The following is a 19,525-nucleotide window of genomic DNA, read 5'->3' on the forward strand; positions in this document are numbered from 1 at the left end:
TTCCTCGGCCAAAGCTTTAGTACATTTATCCCACACCTCAGGGTGGAGAATATCAACCGGCTGGTCAATGACCGCGATTTGTAAAAGTCTCTCAACGTCGAGAGTAATATCTTTAGGCTGACACTCAATACCCCACTGCTTATACAATCCCAATACGACCTTCACAAGGGCTTCCATCCTCCTTGTTGGTCCGGGACCGTCCTCCCCGCCGGGCTGGTCCCACCGCTCCAGCCACCATTCACCCAAATCCAGGCGAATTTCCCGGGTTTCGGCGCCACTTGTTGCCTTTATTAGGCGTGGCCACCTGGCTCAGGGATGGCAACAGCGCCACACTTTGGCAGCACGGTCCATCAGCTCACAGACACCAATGTGGGGGATGGCAAATGGCGTTTATTAGGAAGGGGCACAGTGTTTTATAGCCTAGGGCTACGATGTCACTTCCGTCCGCTTACATCACTGGCTACCTACTATTGGTTACCTGAGGAGGGAGGGGGTCCCTACCTTTCCGTACAGCCTGAAATCTTCCGACCACAACGCCATATCAACCGACACCAGACACACCCTGCTCCAGAGGCACGTTTTCCATTGCAACACCCCCGTTACAGAGGCAGTCTGTCCTTTAGTGCACCCCGGTACCGAGGCAAGGGGTGCTAGACACACCCTGTACAGAGGCAGGCTGTCCATTCTGACACACCCAGTACAGAGGTAAATGGTCCCTTATGACACCCCCAGTAGAGAGGCAGGCAGTGCGTTGAGACACCCCCGGTGCAGAGGAAGGGTTTCCACTACCACACACCCCGTACAGAGGCACCTGGTGCAAGACAACCTTGGTATAGAGGCAGGTTGTCCTTTAGAGCACCATGGTACAGAGGCACGGGGTGCCAGGCTCCACGGACAGAGGCAGGTTGTTCATTGTGACATCCCTGGTACAGAGGCAGGTTGTTCATTGTGACATCCATGGCACACAGGGAGGTTGTCCATTAGGACAGAGCAAGGCTTCCTATTCTGGCATCTCATGTACATGGCTACGGGGTTGCAGACACACTTCTTCAACAGGGAGGCTGTCCGTTACCACACACACGGTACAGACACACAGGGTGCAAGATACCCCTGGTTCTAAGGGCAGGCTGTCCTTTACAGCACCCTGGTACAGAGGCATGGGGTGCCAGACACACCTGGTGCAGAGGAACGGGGTGCCAGACACACCCTGTACAGAGGCATGGGGTGCCAGATACCCCTGCTCCAGAGGCAAGATTTCCATTACAACACCCCCAGTACAGAGGCAGGCTGCCAAATACAACATACCCTGTGCAGACACACAGGGTGAGAGAAACCCCCATTACAGAGGCAGTCTGTCCTTTAGTGCACCCCGGTACAGAGACAAGGGGTGCTAGACACACCCTGTACAGAGGCAGGCTGTCCATTCTGACACACCCAGTACAGAGGTAAATGGTCCATTATGACACTCCCAGTACAGAGGCAGGCTGTCCATTGTGACACCCCTGGTACAGAGGAAGGCTTTCCATTACCACACACCCCATACAGAGGCACCTGGTGCAAGACACCTCTGGTATAGAGGCAGGTTGTCCTTTAGAGCACCCTGGTACAGAGGCACAGGGTGCCAGGCTCCACGGACAGAGGCAGGTTGTTGATTGTGACATCCCCAGTACAGAGGCAGGTTGTTGATTCTGACATCCCCAGTACAGAGGCAGGTTGTTCATTGTGACATCCATGGCACACAGGGAGGTTGTCCATTAGGACAGAGGCAGGCTTCCTATTCTGGCATCTCATGTACATGGCTGCGGCGTTGCAGACACACTTCTTCCACAGGTAGGCTGTCTGTTACCACACACATGGTACAGACACACAGGGTGCAAGATACCCCTGGTTCTAAGGGCAGGCTGTCCTTTACAGCACCCTGGTACAGAGGCATGGGGTGCCAGACACACCCTTTGCAGAGACAAGCTTTCCATCACGACACCCCTGTTACATGGGCAGGCTGTCCATTACCACACAGCCTGTGCAGACACACAGGGTACAAGAAACCCCTGATACAGAGGCAGGTTGTCCTTTCCAGCACCCCAGTACAGAGACAAACAGGGCTGGACACACCCTGTACAGAGGCAGGCTGGACTCAAGATACAAAGAGCATCACAAGTGAAGGAAAACCCAGGGCCTCAACGCCCTACCCCCAACAGAAGTGGTGTAGAGGCAGTCACTGACCAACTCTCACCTCCCACTGACTGATGCCCAGCCAGGCTCCCCTTGGAAAGGAAGCCCTGCCCAGTTTTATCCCAAACCTGATGTCATGTTGATGGATTAACCCCTGTGGTCAGCTTTGTCCCCTCCCACACCCTTGCCAAGCCCCAGCCACCTCCCTGGGATGGGCAGAGTGAGAACAGAGAAGGCCTTGATGCTGTGCGAGCCCTGCTCAGCAATAGCTAAAGCATCTGTGTGATCTCAGCACTGTTTGGGTCACAGATCTAAAGCACAGCACTGTGCAGACTGCTGGGAGGAAAACCAACTGCGTGCCAGCCCCAGGCAGGCCAAAGATGCTTCTCCACCCCCTCTCTGGGCAGCCTGTTCCAGCACCTCGCCACTCTCTCTGTAAAAAACTCCCCCCTAATATCCAATCTAAACCTTCCCTCCTTTAGTTTTAATCCATCCCCCTTGTCCTGCCATTACCCACCCTTTAACAAGCTGATTCCCCTCCTGTTCCTCTGCTCCCTTCAGGGACTGGGAGGCTGCAGTGAGGTCCCCCCACAGCCTTCTCTTCTCCAGGCTGACCCAGCCCAGCTCCCTCAGCCTCTCTCTGTAGGGGAGCTGCTCCAGCCCTCTGAGCATCCGAGGGTCCAGGTGCCCCCCCCCACCTGATGGACCCTGGGGGCCAGCATCCTTCCCTTGTGCCTGCTGGGGACACCAGCGGGTGCTGCAGAGCAGTGGGACCCTGGCCACTTCTCTCCATCCCATTGCTTACAGCTGCACTGCTGCCCCTGGCTCCATGGCAGGGGAGGATGGTGAGCTCTGCAGGGCTTCTCCAGAGGCATTCCCTTGCCCTGGCCATGGCTCTCCGTTGGGAAAGGCCTGAGTGCCTCTGGCACCTACAGGGATGGGTGGTGGCTGTAATCTCCTGGAGCAGCTTTTCCATCCAGCAGATGGGCTCTAAAGGTGGCTTTGCCAGCAGCAAAGTAGATCCATTAGCCTCTTCCTGCCTTTGTTCTGCCTCCCTCAAGCTGTGCCAGGGAATTCCAGCTGCTCCTGAAGGGCTCCCTCTTAGGAGGTCTTCTAGCTGTCCCTGTGGCAGCTCTGTCTGTGGGACAGGGCAGGCTGCTGCCTTTCATGCTGCCTGGGGATAGGGTGAGTCTGTGTTTCCAGGTGACATCAAAGCTCCATCCACTGGAGCCACACACACACACTCCTCACCCACTGAAGTCCTGCCCACCACAGCCCTGTCTGCCACCCCTTTGCCCATCACCCTTTGGAGGAAGGCCTTTGGGGTGCTGGTCCCCAGGCATCCCTGTGCCCAGCAGCCCTCAGGCCCTCTCCCTGCCCATGGTGGCCATGCACAGGGCACAGCTGCCTGGCATCCTTGACATCTCCTTGGCCACCCAGCTCCTAAGGACAAACCTGGTGCTGGACACCTGGTGCTTTTTCCTGGGGTGCGAGTTGGCTGATTTCAGCAGCCACAGCCTGGATGAAAGCCAAGGGGTAAACTGAGTCATAGGTTGGGGTGGGTGGATCCAACAGACCACATTTGAAACCAGGCAGGCTTTGAAATGCAAGTGAGGAGGATCTCCTAGGATATTGGGGGCTTCCATCCACTTCCTGTCCCCATCTTTCCACTCAGGGGTCTGGGTATCAGGAGAGAAACTGCTCTGATTACTAAAGACAGGCCAGAAAGGCGTTAAGTACCTCAGACCTTTCTACATCCTCAATCACAATGGATCCTCCCCCAAAACCAATCAAGGTGGGAGATTCTCCTTTTCATTAATGTTTTAATAATATTATTATAATATTTTAAAATATTATTATTAATAATATAATTTTAAATATTACAATATCTTATTATTATAAGGTTTTAAAATATTATAAATAATATTATAATCTCTAAATATAATATTTTTAAATATTATAACATTAAAAATAGTATTAATAATATTATAATTTTAAATATTATATTCTTGAATATCATCATATTTAAAATAGTATTAATAATATTACAATTTTAAAATATTATTATTTTAAAATATGATAATATTTTAATATTATCATATTTTAAAAACATTAATAATAATATTATAATTTTAAATATTATAATATTTTATTATTATATATTTAAAATATTATTAATAACATTATAATTTAAAATATAATATTTTAGATATTATAATATTTAAAACATTATTAATAATATTATAATTTTAATAATATATTTTATTATTATAATATTTTAAAATATTATTGATGACATTATAGTTTTAAATTTAATAATATTAATTTACTAATATTATAATTTAAAATATTATAATATTTAAAACATTATTAATAGTATTATAATTTTAAATATTGTATTTTTTTTAATATTACGATATTTAAAAATATTATTACTAATATTATAGTTTTTAAATATTATAATATTTTTAATATTATAACATTTTTAAAATATTATTAATAATGATAATGCATTAATAATAAATGATAATGTATCAATAACAAAAGGAGGGGCCAGGGAGAATCTCTGACCACAGCTGGGAGCCACACAGAGCTCTGGAGGTCGCACCTGAGCGGTGCTGACAAATCCCCTCTGCTCTGTATCCTGCACTTTGCTTGGGACTGGCTCTAATTCCTTATAATAGAAGGATCAGCATGTGGAAAGCAGTTACATCTATTCCAGCTGCTGTGGCACTTGGATCCATACACACAGTCAGTACATTTCTAAGGCAAGGCAGGGGGATGCAAATTACTCCCAGGAAGCCATTTCCATTCACTCCTCCCAGACAGAGCATGCTCAGTGACACCCAGGGGGTCTTCTGGTGGTCTTCAGGGATGAAGGCTGGACGTCTTCTTCTCTCTTAGCAGTTTTCTCCATAGTTTCTAAACCACAGGTACAGCCATATCCTACTGAAATCCAAAACAAATCTACTCTCAAAACACTCAAATTCTTTCTATTCTCAAAACAAGCAAATTCTTCTTATATTAAAGTTGTATTAATTGTCTCTTAAGCTGAATCTATATCAATTGACTCAGCATTATTGTGTCTCATTGAATCAATGGGGACATGGCAGTGGTAGATGCTGTGACATCACCTTTGCCTGAGGGGTGGATGGACCAGGAGTGTGCACATTGCTTGTGTGTGACATTGTGATTTCAGTGGTGCTGGAGTAGCTGCGATGCCAAGAGAAGGCACATGGCTTGTGGGCGCCCTTCTGATGTCATCAAAAGCAGAGTTGGGCCTCACCCAAATATGGCTTTCAGGAAGAAGCATCATCCCCAGAAGCCTGCACACAGCACCCACCCCCGTGGGACACAGGGACTCGTGAGTGAGGTCACCATCCCTTGAACTGAGGCGCAGAGAGCGGTGGCAGCAGGAGGGTGTGAGGTCACATGGCCGAGGGCAGCCCGTGGCCATGGGCTGGGTGCAGAGCAGCCCTGTGCATCAGAGGGGCATCCCAGGGCTCAGGAGCTGCAGTGGGGCTGGAGCAGTGGGGCTGGGGCTGTCTCAGGGCTCTGCAGGGATGTGCCTGGGCACGGTGCCAGCAGGAAACCACAGGCTGCTGCCCGGGGGGAGCAGGGCGAGCGCTGCGAGGCCACGTGGGCTGTGGTTTGTGCACCTGCAGGCTCCAGCTCCCGCTCTGCCCGGGGGGAATAACGGCCCCTGGGTGACACGCTGAGAGCCAGGGACACGGCTGAGCCCCTGGGCTGCGTGTCTGCTGCCAGGGCAGGGACATGGCCCAGCCCGGGCTCCTCCTGCGAGGGACCCGCCGTGGGGCTCTGCGGGGAGGAAGGGGCCAGCCAGCACTCCTGGGCTGGAGCTCTGCCCCTGGCCAAGGGCTTTTCCCAGCTGCTGCTCCCAGCACAGTGGGGCTGGAGCAGGAGCAGGGGCTGTTTCCTTTCCAGCCTGACGCAGACCCGCAGCAGTCCCAGCTCCGTGGCTCCCACGGCTTGGCGGTGCCTGGACCTTCTTGGTCTTGGGTTCTTGGATAAGCCCAGCAGAGGAGATGCTCGTTGCTCCCAGTGCCCCCAGCAGGGACCGAGCAGGGACAGACCCATTTCTCCTCCACACCCAGCTTGTCCCTTGACCATCCCCTGCCCCAGTGACCGTGACATGTGCAGCGGGACCTCTGTGTCCCTCATATATGGTCATGAACGGAGCTGGAGGAGTTCATTGGAGGGCTGGGCTGTGTCGGAGGGGAGATACCTCCCGATAACGACTAAAAAGGGGCTGCTGCTTTGATTGGCTCCTCATGCAGCTGGGTCTGCATCTAAGAGATATATTACCCTTTCATCACTGTCGTCTCTGTGGGTCCCCAGGAGCTGTGACAGGCAGTGTGGTGCTGCAGGGCTGTTCCAGCAGGACAGGAGGCTGAGGCTGGGGATGGAGGGACTCCCGTCCCCTCGGGTGCTGTGGCTGCTGCTCTGTGTTCATCTGTGCAGGGGTAAGTGCAGCATCCTGGTCCCAAAGAGAGGGTCAGCGGGCACTAGTGGGAACATCGAGGTATCTCTGAGAATGGGGTGTCTTTGGAGGTGCCACTGAGATGAGGGGCAGACAGGGCTCAAGTCAACTGAATTTGTGCCTTTCCCTGTGGGTCTGGGGGCACAGGGCTGTGCAGGGGGGGTCTGGTCTTGTGGGGAGATTGTGCCCTGTGAAGATCCGGGCACAGTGTATGGGTGGGAAGGGGAAGGTGGTGGTTGAGTTTGGAAGAGGTGCTGCTGGCTGTGGGGTTGTGAATAACCCAGTGGGGTTAGAGCTGAGCACCTCCAGCATGGGGAAAGCCCTGGGGACAAATGTGAGCCTGACACTGCCCTGAGGACAGCATGGAAGGGTACATCATGCACACTGGTTCCTGGGAAGGAGGAACCTCCAGACCTGTGGTCTAGTGTTCAGTGCTCTCCTGAAGGTTCCCATGTTTGTGCTTGCAGGGGCTGCAGAGGTGAGGCTGGAAAATGGTGGTGGACGCTGTGCTGGAAGAGTGGAGGTGAAACAACAGGGGCAGTGGGGGACAGTGTGTGATATCGGCTGGGACATTAACGATGCTGCAGTGGTTTGCAAGCAGCTGGGCTGTGGGGATGCTGTTGCAGCTCATGACTATGCATACTTTGGGCCAGGATCTGGCCCCATTTGGATGTACCGTGTTAGGTGTGATGGCACCGAGTCTGCCCTGTCTGAGTGCACAAACGATGGCTCAGGTGAAGAGAACTGTTATCACAGCTGGGATGCTGGAGTGACATGTTCAGGTAAGGGGCCAGCTGGTCACCACCTTTGTGGCCACGATGGGGAAGGGAGCTGAGTGTACCCTCAGGGCAGCAAGGGGCTACTGGAAAAGGGCCTGGTGTGGCTGGTCACTGCTGAGTTGAGACTGTCATTGATGGTTTCCCTGGTCTCTGAGGAAAGCCCAGTGGGAACCTGTCATTGCCTGACCCCTAATGTGGCTCAGCACATGCTCCATGGCTGCCTGGTGTAGGGAGATAGATGTGTTCAGGAAAACCTGTCTGGAAGCCATGAGGACCTCATAGCAGCTCCCATGATATGCGCAGCTCCAGGGAAGGAACAAAGGTGGCCAGGGCTTTTCGAGTTATGTTCCCTGGTAGATAGGAGTGGCCCAAAGCAGAGGAGCTACTCAGAGGGGAGGAACAAAGGGATTAGGACGAAGAGCAGGGTGGCCCTTGGCTACCTCCTGCCTCTTACAGGGTCACTCCATGAGAGGTAGGCAGAGAAGGCTGCAGCATCCAATAGCACTTGGGCCCATCACCTCGGGCCAGAGAGCTCTGGGTGCTTCAGGGCCTGGGGCTGATGCCCAGCAGCCCAAGGTCTCTAGAAGAGCAGCAGTTTATCTGAGCAGTGCCTGTGGCTGTGGCTGTGGGAGAACAACCAGACCCCAGTGCTGTGCTGATTTCTGGAGAGCAGGGAGGGGCTCTGGTGTGTTTGTACCATCAGCACCCACTGGGAGCTGCTGGGATGGTTGTGAGGCTCTTGGCCTGTAGCCACCTGAGAGATGGGGTGAGACATGCTCAGGACATTGCCAGAGGGCTCTGGGAACAAACAGGGGTCTTTGCTTGCTCCAGGGTTTGTGCGGCTGGTTGGAGGGGGCAGCCCCTGCTCAGGACGAGTGGAGATCCGTGATAAGAAACAGTGGAAAACTGTCTGTGACTCAGACTTTGGTCCCAAAGCCGCTGACGTGGTCTGTGAAGAGCTGCAGTGTGGGGTAGCCCTGTCCATCCCTGGGGCAGCTCATTTTGGAGAAGGTGTTGGTTCCATCTGGGACAGAGAGCTGCAGTGCTTGGGGAATGAATCCTTTCTGGCCTTCTGCCCCACAGGGTCCCACAAGGACCCACCCTGCACCCACGCCAACGATGCCAGTGTCATCTGCACAAGTAAGGACTCAGGGTGGGGTGTTGAATGCTGAGGATGAGCTGGGGGGAGGGAGCAGGATGGGGACAGGACACACAACTGGGTTTGAAGGCAGGAGGGGTGAAGAGCACCAATGCCCCTTTTCTCCTCTTCCTCTCTCCCCAGGGTTCAGGCTGGTGAATGGCAGCACGGCTTGTGATGGGCGGGTGGAGGTCCAGGTGCTGGGGACCTGGGGCACCCTCTGTGACTCCCACTGGGACCTCTTGGATGCCCACGTTCTCTGTCGCCACCTCGGCTGTGGGTTTGCCGAGTCCCTTCCTGGAGGAGGGCGTTTTGGGAGAGGCACCGGCCCCACCTGGAGAGAGTCATTCCACTGTGATGGGACAGAAGCCCAGCTGGGACAGTGCCCAGTGACTGCCCTGGGAGCCTCCCCATGCTCCCATGACAGGGACGCTGCTGTCATTTGCTCAGGTGAGTGCTGGGAAAACAGCGTCTTACCCCCATTGTCCCCTGGGGTGTGACATGGCCACCCAAAGCAAGGGACCCCATGGTGGGCACAGGGTGAGCTTCTCCCTGGAGAAACCCTCCCTTCACCTGGAGTGATCTGGAGAGCTTGATCTGCTCCCACTGAACGCTCTGAGGTGGGAGAGCTGACACTGAACAGGGTCAGACATCTCTGCCCTCCTGGGGCAGGGGTCAGTCCCTTGAGCCACCAGCAGCCTTGGGGTCAAACCAGCTCCCAGTCCCTGAACCCAGGGCTGCAGAGGGGCAGAGATGTTGGGGTGTCCCATGTATCAGCAGTGCCAGGGCTCAGGATGAGGAAGGCTTCTCCTGGTGCTGCCCATCCCCAGGCCATCCCACCATCTGCTGCTCCCTCCTGCAGAAGCTGCCCCATCTGCCTCAGCAGGGACATGTTGGGGTGTCTGTGCCCCACCAAGAGCAAAGAGAGTGTCTTGCCCAGCAGGGCTCAGTCCCTGGGAAACCAACCATGAGAAAAGCTGCTCCTGAAGCTCAATGTAGAGTGCTTGGGGCAGGCAATAGGTCTCAAGGGCTCCATCAGGCTTCTAGAGCCTGGAGAGGCACGGCAGGTCTCTGGGCTCTCTGGTGCTGCTGAGGCTGGGCCATGGCTGCTCTCCCCAGGCTCAGACAGCTCCGGGGCCCTGCGGCTGGTGGGTGGAGGCAGCCGGTGTGACGGGCGAGTGGAGATCTTGCAGCGCGGGACCTGGGGCCGAGTCCTGGATGACCAGTGGGACGTGCAGGAGGCCAGCGTGGTGTGCCGGCAGCTGCGGTGTGGAGAGGCAGAGAGAGCCTACAACCCCCCAAAGCCTGAGAGAGGGACGGGTCCTGTGGGGCTGCGAGGGGTGCGGTGCGCAGGGCATGAGCCCAACCTGACCCTCTGCAACACCTCCCTGCCCGAGAGCGCGCTGGCAGCTGGGATTGCCGAGGACGTGGGGGTCGTTTGCCGGGGTGAGGGGCACTGCAGGGACCCCCGGGCTCTGGGCTGGGTGGGCACCATCCCCTGACAGCAGCTGGGCTTCTTCCTGCTGCAGGGAGCCGTCGGGTGCGGCTGGTGAACGGGCCCGGGCGCTGTGCAGGCAGAGTGGAGATCTACTACCGGGGCAGCTGGGGGAGCGTCTGCGATGACGGCTGGGACCTGCCCGACGCCGCCGTCGTCTGCCAGCAGCTGGGCTGCGGAGGGGCGGTGGAGGCCGTTGGCTCTGCTGCCTTCGGGGAAGGCGCCGGGCAGGTCTGGCTGGGCAGCGTGAGCTGCTCGGGGGCCGAAGCTGCTCTCTGGGACTGCCCGGCAGGGCCCTGGGGGCAGCCCGACTGCGGGCACAAAGAGGACGCCGGAGTCGTCTGCTCAGGTCTGTGCTGGGAGCTGTGCTGGGAGCCCAGGGACAGGGGAGCTCGGGACAAGGGGAGAGCCGGTAATGGCTGAGTCTGTCCCTGGCTGCCTCTGAGCCCCTGCCCAAGCCCATGCTGGGGACACCCACGCACAGGTCCTCTCTGTCCCACATGGCAACTCTGGGGAGTTTTCCCCAAGGGTTAGCGGGGAGGAGAGGGTTGTCTGTCTGTCAGGGGCTGCCAGGGCAACTGTCTGGCCATGCATTTTCCTTGTCTGGGGGTGTCAGGGGCACCCCTGATCCTACATCCCTGCACCATCCTCTTCCCTTTGGTGTCTCTCCTCACAGAGTTTGTGGCCCTGAGGCTGGAGAAGAACGGCAGCTGCTCCGGGCGCCTGCAGGTTTTCTATAACGGGACCTGGGGCAGCGTTTGCTCCAACTCAATGACTCCCCAGACAGTGTCTCTGGCCTGCAAGGAGCTGGGCTGTGGGGATGCAGTATCCTTGGATCCATTCCTGACTTATGGAACACTGCCTGGCCGTGCCTGGGTGGATCGTGTGGAGTATGGGAAGAGTCACAGCTCCTTCTGGCAGTGTCCCTCCACTCCCTGGCACCCACAGTCCTGCACTGACGTGCGCGATGAGACCCACATCACCTGCAAGGGTAACTCTGAGCCACCTGGGCACCAGCATCCCCAGATTCTTCTCCCTTCTGGGCACTGCCAGACCCAGACAGAGCCCACAGGGGCTTTTCCTTTCCATGCCAGACCCTTCTGCTGCTGGTGGTGGCACAAAGGAGCCTTCAGCTCTCGGACCCCACACATTCAGCAGCAGTGGGCAACCAGGCTGCCAGCAGTGCCTGGGGGAGGCAGAGGTGTCTGCAGGAGAGGTCTCAACAGAGACCCATCAGGGCTCCAAACAGTGTCCCCCATCCTGCCCTCTGTGAACCAGGCTCCCTTGGGGGCTGAGCAGTCAGGGTCCCCCACATTGCCGGGTGTGTCCCCTGAGTGACCGGGGTTCAGCTGCTCCCTTGAGCAAGGTGACTTAGGGATGCACAGGCAGAACTCAGCCCCGCTCTCTGCCACACGACCCCCCTGCTGCAGCCCCTCACCACAGCATTTCCTTCTACAGACAGAGAGACAAGAACGGCCCCAACCCTGGATCCCACGTGCCCAAACTCCAGGAGCTGCACAGGTAGCTGCTCCTCTGCAGGCCTCTCTCCCCTGGCAGGGCTCTGCCTGCTGCCCTGGAGCCCTGAGGGGTCTCTGCCCTCTCCAGACAGGGAGAAGATCCGTGCGGTGGGAGGCGAGAGCGGGTGCTGGGGCAGAGTGGAGGTCTGGCACCGCGGCTCCTGGGGGACGGTGTGCGACGACTCCTGGGACATGCTGGACGCGGCGGTGGCGTGCCGGCAGCTGGGCTGTGGCCCCGCAGTGTCTGCCCTGGGCGAGGCGGCGTTTGGGAAGGGGACGGGCCCCATCTGGCTGGAGCAGGTGGAGTGCCGGGGCACAGAGCCGTCTCTGCAGCACTGCTGGGCCCGGCTCGGGGACAGCGGCGCCTGCCGGCATAAGGAGGACGCTGCCGTCAACTGCTCGGGTGAGCATCTCCCGGGGGCTGCACTGTCCTGCCCGTGGCCCCGAGCAGGGCCCTGGGCTCCTGCCTGGCCACCCCTGAAGGAGCAGCCCCACAGGAGGGCCAGTGTGTTGGGATGTGCCAGGGAGGTCAGAGAGGAGGCTCCCCGGGACCTGCACACCCAGCCCCTCAGCACGTGTCCTCCTCCTCCTCTGCAGCTGTTTTTCAGGGTTCTATACTGGTTTGAGGGGTGCTATACTGGTTTTGGGGTGTTCGTACTGGTCTGGGTGGTACATTCTGGTTTTCAGGGGGGTCTATACTGGTTTGAGGGTATTCTGTACTGGTTTTATTGGGGGTTCATACTGGTTTGAGGGGATTCGCTACTGGTTTGGGGTTCTATACTGGTTTGGGAGATTCTATACTGGTTTTGGTGGTCCATACTGGTTTAGGGGAATTTATACTGGTTTGTGAGGTTTTATACTGGTCTTAGTAGTTCTATACTGGTTTCTGGGGTTTCATACATGTTTTGGTGTTTTTACTGGTTTTAGGGCATCTATACTGTGTTTGGGTAGTTCTGTACTGGTTTGGAGGGTTCATACTAGTTTCGGGGGGTATATAACGGTTTTTTGGGGGGTTCGTACTGGTTTGAGGGTGGGTGCATACTGGTTGGGAGAGGCCCATGGCAGTCCCACCAGTATTTCCAGTAACCACCCCACCAGTATCCCCAGTAACCAGCCCCTCAGTATTCCCATTACCCAGCACAGCAGTATCCCAGTTAACCCACAGCTCTCCTTCTCCTCTGCAGCTGCACCCAGGACCACAACACCAACCCCCCGAGCAGGTAACCTGCCCTGTGTGTCAGCGCCGGCTCTTCCCAGGGCCAGGCTGTGACCCACAGCCAGGGGGAAGGGGCTCCTTGCCAGGGAAGGACTTACCGAGGTGGGATGTCAGTCCCCAGAAGGGTGGGACCTTCCCCATCACTCCCCCCTGGGGTCCCTTACCCCAGTGTCATGGGGTCAGGACTGTGGTGTCACAGCCCCCCACCTCTCCCAGGCCTGGGGCTGCTATTTCTGGCTTCCTGCCTGTGCAGATGCCACCCGGGACCGTCTGACCAGCAGCAGGAGAGAGTCCTTGCTTGTCATCATCTGCATCATCCTGGGAGCCCTTCTCTGCTTGCTCCTGGCCCTCCTGGCTGGGCAAGCGTGGAGCGCCAGGGCTGGGCGCAGAGGTGGGTTTGTTCTCCATGGTCCCAGGTGAAGATGGGTGTTGGCAAGGCCAGGGGTGCTGTGGGGTGTCAGTGAGTGGTACAGGCAGAGCTGTGGGGACAGGAGTGTGTGCTGCCCTCATTCCCATGTGTCACCCCATTGACTGCCTGACCACGGGCAACCAGCAGGAAGGGGGAGAGAGAGTCCAGACATGGGGGGAGTCAGGGATGGGGCCAGGAGAGAAATGGCACAGCTGGGCTGGGGAGATGAGATAAAGGGGGATAGATGAGGATGTAACACTGGGAGTGCTCTGGGGAGATGGGGAGGGGGCTCTGGGGGTTCAAGATGCTGGGAGAATCATTGGACAGCACCTTCCATCCTTTCAGCATCAGGACCCCTGGTTGTTCTTCCATCCAACCCTTACCTCCCCCCAGCAGGGCAGGGGCTGTGTAATGGATCCACTGGGCAGAGAGTGGACAGCTCCAGGGGAGAGGAAAGGCAGGAGCTGCTCCAAGCTCAGCACCAGGAACAGGATCCAAGGTCCAGAGGGGCACAAGGGCTGTCTCTGAGGGAGGGTGTGAGGGTGTTGCTGCCCCTGACCATCTCCAAGGGGACTTTACCCTTCCTGAGGAAGTGGCAGGAGTGAGAGGACAGCACAGTGGGGCTGTGCTGTGGGGCAGCCCTGGGCTGAGCCAGGGGAACAGGGCAGGGGGAGCAGATCAGGATCCATCCCTTCCCTGCCCATCCCTGAGCCACATCCCTGAGCCAGCCCTGCCTCTGTCTGCAGCCTCTGAGCGAGCCTGGGAGCCCTTCCCTGAGGCCCTGTATGAGGAGATCGGGTACAGCCCAGCATTGGAGAAGCAGCCAAGGTTCAGCATGTCAGGTGGGTGTGGGTCCCTCATGGGGGCCATATCTCTAAGGCTCTTTCCCCTGGCCCCCACCTAAGACTGACCCCCTGCAGCCCCCTGGCCCAAGGTCCCTGCAGCACTGGGGCTGTGGGTTCTGTGGGGAGAGCAGCCAGGTCTTGGAGTTGGAGAAGAGCTTCATCCTCACCAGCTCATCCTGTCCCAGCCAGTGGACAGCCCCTCACTGCATGTCTCTACATCCCATTGTCAGCTGAGGGGTGAGGGAAGGGGCTGTCCCGGGGCAGCTCTGGGAGCCCCTGTGAGTTGGGGTTTTCCCAGGAGAGCAAGGGAACTCCTGAGCCCTCATCCAATGCAGCCCTGGCTCGGTGGGTCCCCTGTCCCCAGCAGCACTGAGCACAAGCTGGGTCAGCAGAACTCACCCCATAAAACTTCCATCACTCTCTCCAGGCTCCTACTCAGAGGGGTCCCTGAACATGATGCAGACCCACTATGAGGACATTGAGGAGGAGGATGGTCCAGGATCAGCACCAGGTAATGGGGGGCAGGAAGGGGTGGATCTCTCCTCCCTGCACACTGGTGATGGACACCAGTGTCACCGTGAGTAGCAGGGGAGGAAATGGGCAGGGGAATCCTCTGGTGCTGCCAAATCCAGTGTCTGAGGCCCATGTCCCTGCCCTTCCTCCCTGCCCATGTCTAAGGCCCTTCCTCTGCTCCACAGGATGTGTCTTCTCACTGTCAGCATCTCCCCTCCCCTTTCAGACACACCTGTCCTGCCCAGAGGTGACCCAGCAGATGGCTATGACGATGCCAGGGAGGTTTCTGAGCTTGGGGAGGATCCAGTGTCTGGGCAAGGAGACTGGGAAATGCCCAGGGCACCAGAGGATGGAGCTGGTCCCAGGGATGCACGTGGAGGTGAGAGGGAAAGACAGTGCTGAGGGTTCCTGGGGTGCCAGATGAATTGCTGCCGTATTGAGAGCCCACAGTCTGGCAATAGACCAACCTGCCCTGGGAGTTTCCCTTGGGGGGGACCCTTGGTGGGAGGGGGAGGTAAATATTTCTCCACTGGTGAGGAGAAGGGAGGAAGGTGATGTACAGGTCAGGACGGGCACCTCGTGGGACGATCACTCAGTGGGCTGCCTTGCTGCTTGCAGGGACACACCTGCACCCCCAGAGACGTGCTGAGGCCCCTGGAGCTGAGGGAGATGCCTGGTCCCCTCTCCAGGACAGCACAGGCTATGACGATGCTGAAGAGGTGTCTCTGGCACATCCCCCTGAGGACACCAAGGCTGTGACACCAGAGCTCAGTGCACAGCAGCCCCTGAGCCCTGGGCCAGCACAGCCCGTCCCGGCCATGCAGCTGGGTGCAGCCAGGAGGGAGGAGAGGTCTGTGCAGCTGGGAGAGCCCTGAGCACCAGGGAACCATCTCCCTTCTCCCAGGGGCAGCAGAAACAGCCCGGGGTTTGCTCTCTGTTTATTCTCCTGTGGTTACTCTGTGCCTCCCCACTTGTTCCTATTAAAGCCTTTGGGGTAGGAAGGGGTATTTTTCTCCTTCTCAACTCTGTGGGAGGGAACTCCTCCTCCCCCTCCTTCCTCACTGACCCTGGTGTGTCTGGGATCTTTCCTCATGTTTCCCCCTCCTCCCTTACCCCTGTCCCAGTCTGGCATTTGTGCTCTTTCTAAACCCACCCTCACAGAGCAGCACCCCCTCTGCTGATGTGCTCAGCTGATGGCAGCAGTGGGGCTGCTGCAGGGCTGCCTGGACGTGGGGGAACCAGAATGGGGAACCCAATTTCCCTTCTCACTGGGGCTCCTGCTGCCTCTCTGCTGCCAAAACCACTGATGTAGAGTCCCACACAGAGTAACATCTCTGCCACTGTCAAGAAACCCAAAGCATCCTCTGGAGGGGGAGGGACACAGAGAATGCTCTGACACTGAATAAAGGGTTGGGGTGACCAGTTGAGGGTTGGGGTGACCAGTTGAGTGTTGGGGTGAAAGGGGTTGATGTTGGAGGGAAACGGTCAAAGCCGGAGGCCAATGGCCAAGGGTTGGGTCAACTGGGACAACTCTTGATCCAACCATCAAAGACCCTGGGATGGGTTTTCTGGGAAGGGGCTGGAGATGGTTTGATGCCCGATACGCATCATCAGTCAATGACGATGACACGGCCACCGACTACTGTGCCAGAGATGGTGGTGGTGGTGCTGGTGGTGGTCACCACCCCATTGCCATGTCCCCACCTCCTGGCATCTCCCTGGCATCCTGGCACAAAGATCCAGGTCTCGTTCAAGCACAAACTCCAAAACCATTGGAATTTCACCCAAAGTCTTCCCAGAATCCTGGCCACGACTCATCCAGCTTCACCTCTGGTCACTGCAGGATGTTCTCCATGCCCAAGGAAACAGGAATTCCCACAAATCCTCATATCTCCACCAAAATCCTCACGTTTCCCTCCAAATCCTCTATTTTCCCCCTAAATTCCCTAATTCTCACATTTTCCCCAAAATTCTTTCAAGGGAAGAGACTGTTACCAAGACTGTTACCAAGGATGGGTGCCACGACGAGAGGGAAGATGCTGCCAATCAGTGTGACTGATAAAGCAACTTCAAGTTCATTGCAAGCACACCCTTCCTTTGATACTGTTCCTACCACATGTTGTACTTGTCGTATTCTAATTGGCTCTTAACTAAAGGTTACATTCACATACTCCACCCATCTTGCACCTTGGCAATCATGTCTCTTTCTCAGTCCCAGGAGCACTGAATCCTTATCACACCTCCTGCTCCCACATCTTGTGGCCTTGCTGCACGAGACACAAGAACACAAGAACAAGGTGAACACGAGCCAGCAGTGTGCCCAGGCAGCCAGGAGGGCCAAGCGTGTCCTGGGGTGCATCAAGCATGGCATTGCCAGCAGGTCCAGGGAGGGGATTGTCCCGCTCTACACTGTGCTGGTGCAGCCTCACCTCAAGTGCTGGGTGCAGTTTTGGGCACCACAGGACAAGAGGGACATAAAAATATTGGGAAGTGTCCAGAGGAGACAATGAGGATGGTGAAGAGTCTGCAGGGGAAGTCTCTTGGGGAGAGGCTGAAGCCCCCTGGTTTGTTCAGCCTGGAGAAAAGGAGGCTGAGGGGAGACCTCATTGCAGTCTGTGGCATCCTGAGGAGGGGGAGAGAAGGGACAGGTGCTGATCTCTCTTTGGTGGCCAGAGATAGAACCTTAGGGAACAGCATGAAGCTGTGGCAGGGGAGGTTTAGGCTAGATATGAGGGAGAGGTTCTTTACTGAGAGGGTGGTCAGGCCCTGGAACAGGCTGCCCAGGGGAGGGGTCACAGTCCTGAACCTGACCAAGTTCAAGAAGCATCTGGATGATGCGCTCAGTCCCTTGCTCTGACTTGGCTGGCCCTGTGTGGAGCCAGGAGTTGGACTTGATAATCCTTATGGGTCCCTTCCAACTCAGGAGATTCTATGATTCTATGACCATGACAGAAATCACCACTTGGCAGTGGATCTGCACACCTGCACTTGTGGTTGCTCTCTAGATTTCCCTTCCCCTTGGACCATTCAGACACCTCTCAACCATCCAGCTGCTGCTCTGAGTTTCAGGGAGTTAAACCCTTGCCTTTCTGGCAGTTGTCTGACTCATTCTGTCTTTAGCCAGCTCTTGAGTTGTGGAGATTTCACAGTCTCCTTCCTCACTAGAACATCTCTCACAGGGTTAAGCTTTGTGGCAGGTGAACCTCACTGGTGGCAGATTGCACTTGGCATAGAGTGAGGAGTGTTTGATTTAATGGTGAATCTTGTCAGGTTTCTTGTGTTGTTGGGAAAATAACTCCCTGTGTGCTGCCTGTGTGCAGCCAGTTCTCTAAGGAAAGCAGGGGAGCTGGTACAGAGGGGCTGTAATGCCCCACTGTGGAGTGCAGAGAGAGACCTGATGTAAGGACAAGGGATGCAAGTCCCAGTTGGCTGGTGGGAGTCATGGTGGGCTTGTGGAGATGTGCAGCAAGGTTGTCCCCACTGCCTCAAGGGACCCTATTTCAGACCAGTCCAGACCTCCTTAGGAGGCACCCTGGATCAATCTCAGTCAGAGGTTGTCACCTCTCCTCTACAGTGAAAATAATAACCTACACCCTTAAAAATAAATCAATTTTACTCTGAGCTCCCTTTGAAACAGCTTCAATGATCTGTACATCTCTTGAAGACTTGAAGATAATTACACAGAGAGACACAGCTCATTAGGGCTTGCTTGTTAGTTTAATGAGCCCTGGGGTGCATTTGGTGCTGAGTCCTTGAAGCTCAGGTACTGAGAGGAGATTACACAAAAAACTCCATGTCAAAAGCAGAAGCCAAAGTACCTGAAGTATTAATGAGTCCCACTGAGAGCCATTGCTGGCTGAGCCTCCCCAGGGACTCGTTAGCACAGGTAATTGGAGGCCATGTTGGCTGGTAGGCAAAGGCAATGTACAAGCAGCTGAGATGCTGAGCAAGCCCTGGGTTGGTTTGATGAAGCAGAAAGGCCAAGCCCTGACCCCCAGCCCAGGGAAGACAGGTCCTGTCCCTCAGGCATTGCTCAGGCTCTTCCTGGGGCAGTGTGGGGTGTGTAATGCTGAGGGAAGAACAGCAGTTCAGATGTCAGTTTCTCCTCATTGTTGGTCCAAAGCCCAGCTAGAAATTCATCTGTCCTCCATTTAAATAAAAGAAAGAGCAGGGAGACCCTCCATCCCCTATCAGATTCAGGAGGAAACATTGTGGAAAGATGAGGCCAAGGCTGAGGTGCTTAATGAAATCTTTGCCACTGTCTTTAGTAACAGGAGCAGTTGTACAGAGAGAATCCAATTCCCTGAGCTGGGAGACAGGGACAGGGAGCAGAATGAGCCCACCTCAATCCAGGAGGAGATGGTCCTGCTGCACCACAGAGATGTGCAGTGATCTGTGGGGCTGAATAGGATGCAGTCAAGGGTGCTGAAAGAGCTGGCAAGGGGGGTTCACCAAGCCACTTTCCATCAGTCCTGGCTGACTGGATCAGTCAACATAACCCCCAATAAAAGAAGGGACAGAAGAATGGTCAAGGAAATTACAGGCCTGATAGTTTGACTTCAGTCCCAGAGAAGCTGAAGGAGCAGATCATCCTGAGCAACATTATCCAGTTCATGAAGAACCCCCAGGTGATCAGGCCCAGTCAGCTTGGGTTCATAAGGGCAGGTCCTGTTTGACCCACTGAATCTCCCTCTATGACAGGATGACCTGCTTCTTGGACAAGGGAAGGGCTCTGAATGTTGTCTACCTTGACTTTAGCAAGGCCTTGGATACAGTTTTCCGGAACTTTCTCTTAGAGAAGCTCACTGCTGGTGGCTTGGAAACTGTGGTGGTTCAGCCCCAAACAATGGCTGAGCACCACATGCTGCTCGCTCACTCCCGGAGGAGAAACAGACAGAGCCTCTGTGGGTTGGGATAAGGACAGTTTACAGACAAAAGCA

At 55.5% G+C, this 19,525-nt stretch overlaps 1 protein-coding gene across 1 annotated transcript; it reads left to right on the plus strand.

Moving 5' to 3' along the window:
* Positions 1-7,398: 7,398 nt before the first annotated feature.
* On the plus strand, positions 7,399-16,644 carry LOC311200916 (scavenger receptor cysteine-rich type 1 protein M130-like; the record flags this gene model as incomplete). The annotated part of the gene is made up of 13 exons (XM_084275219.1): positions 7,399-7,407; positions 7,909-7,924; positions 8,284-8,418; positions 8,536-8,592; positions 8,735-9,040; positions 9,716-10,036; positions 10,120-10,434; positions 10,762-11,076; positions 11,691-12,005; positions 13,974-14,069; positions 14,500-14,583; positions 14,812-14,899; positions 16,566-16,644. 13 exons carry the CDS (start codon positions 7,399-7,401, stop codon positions 16,642-16,644), a joined length of 2,136 nt encoding a protein of 711 aa, XP_084131345.1.
* Between the last annotated feature and the right edge of the window lie 2,881 nt (positions 16,645-19,525).

Source organism: Gallinula chloropus (assembly GCF_964237585.1).
Source record: "Gallinula chloropus genome assembly, chromosome: 25".
Lineage (NCBI taxonomy): Eukaryota > Metazoa > Chordata > Aves > Gruiformes > Rallidae > Gallinula > Gallinula chloropus.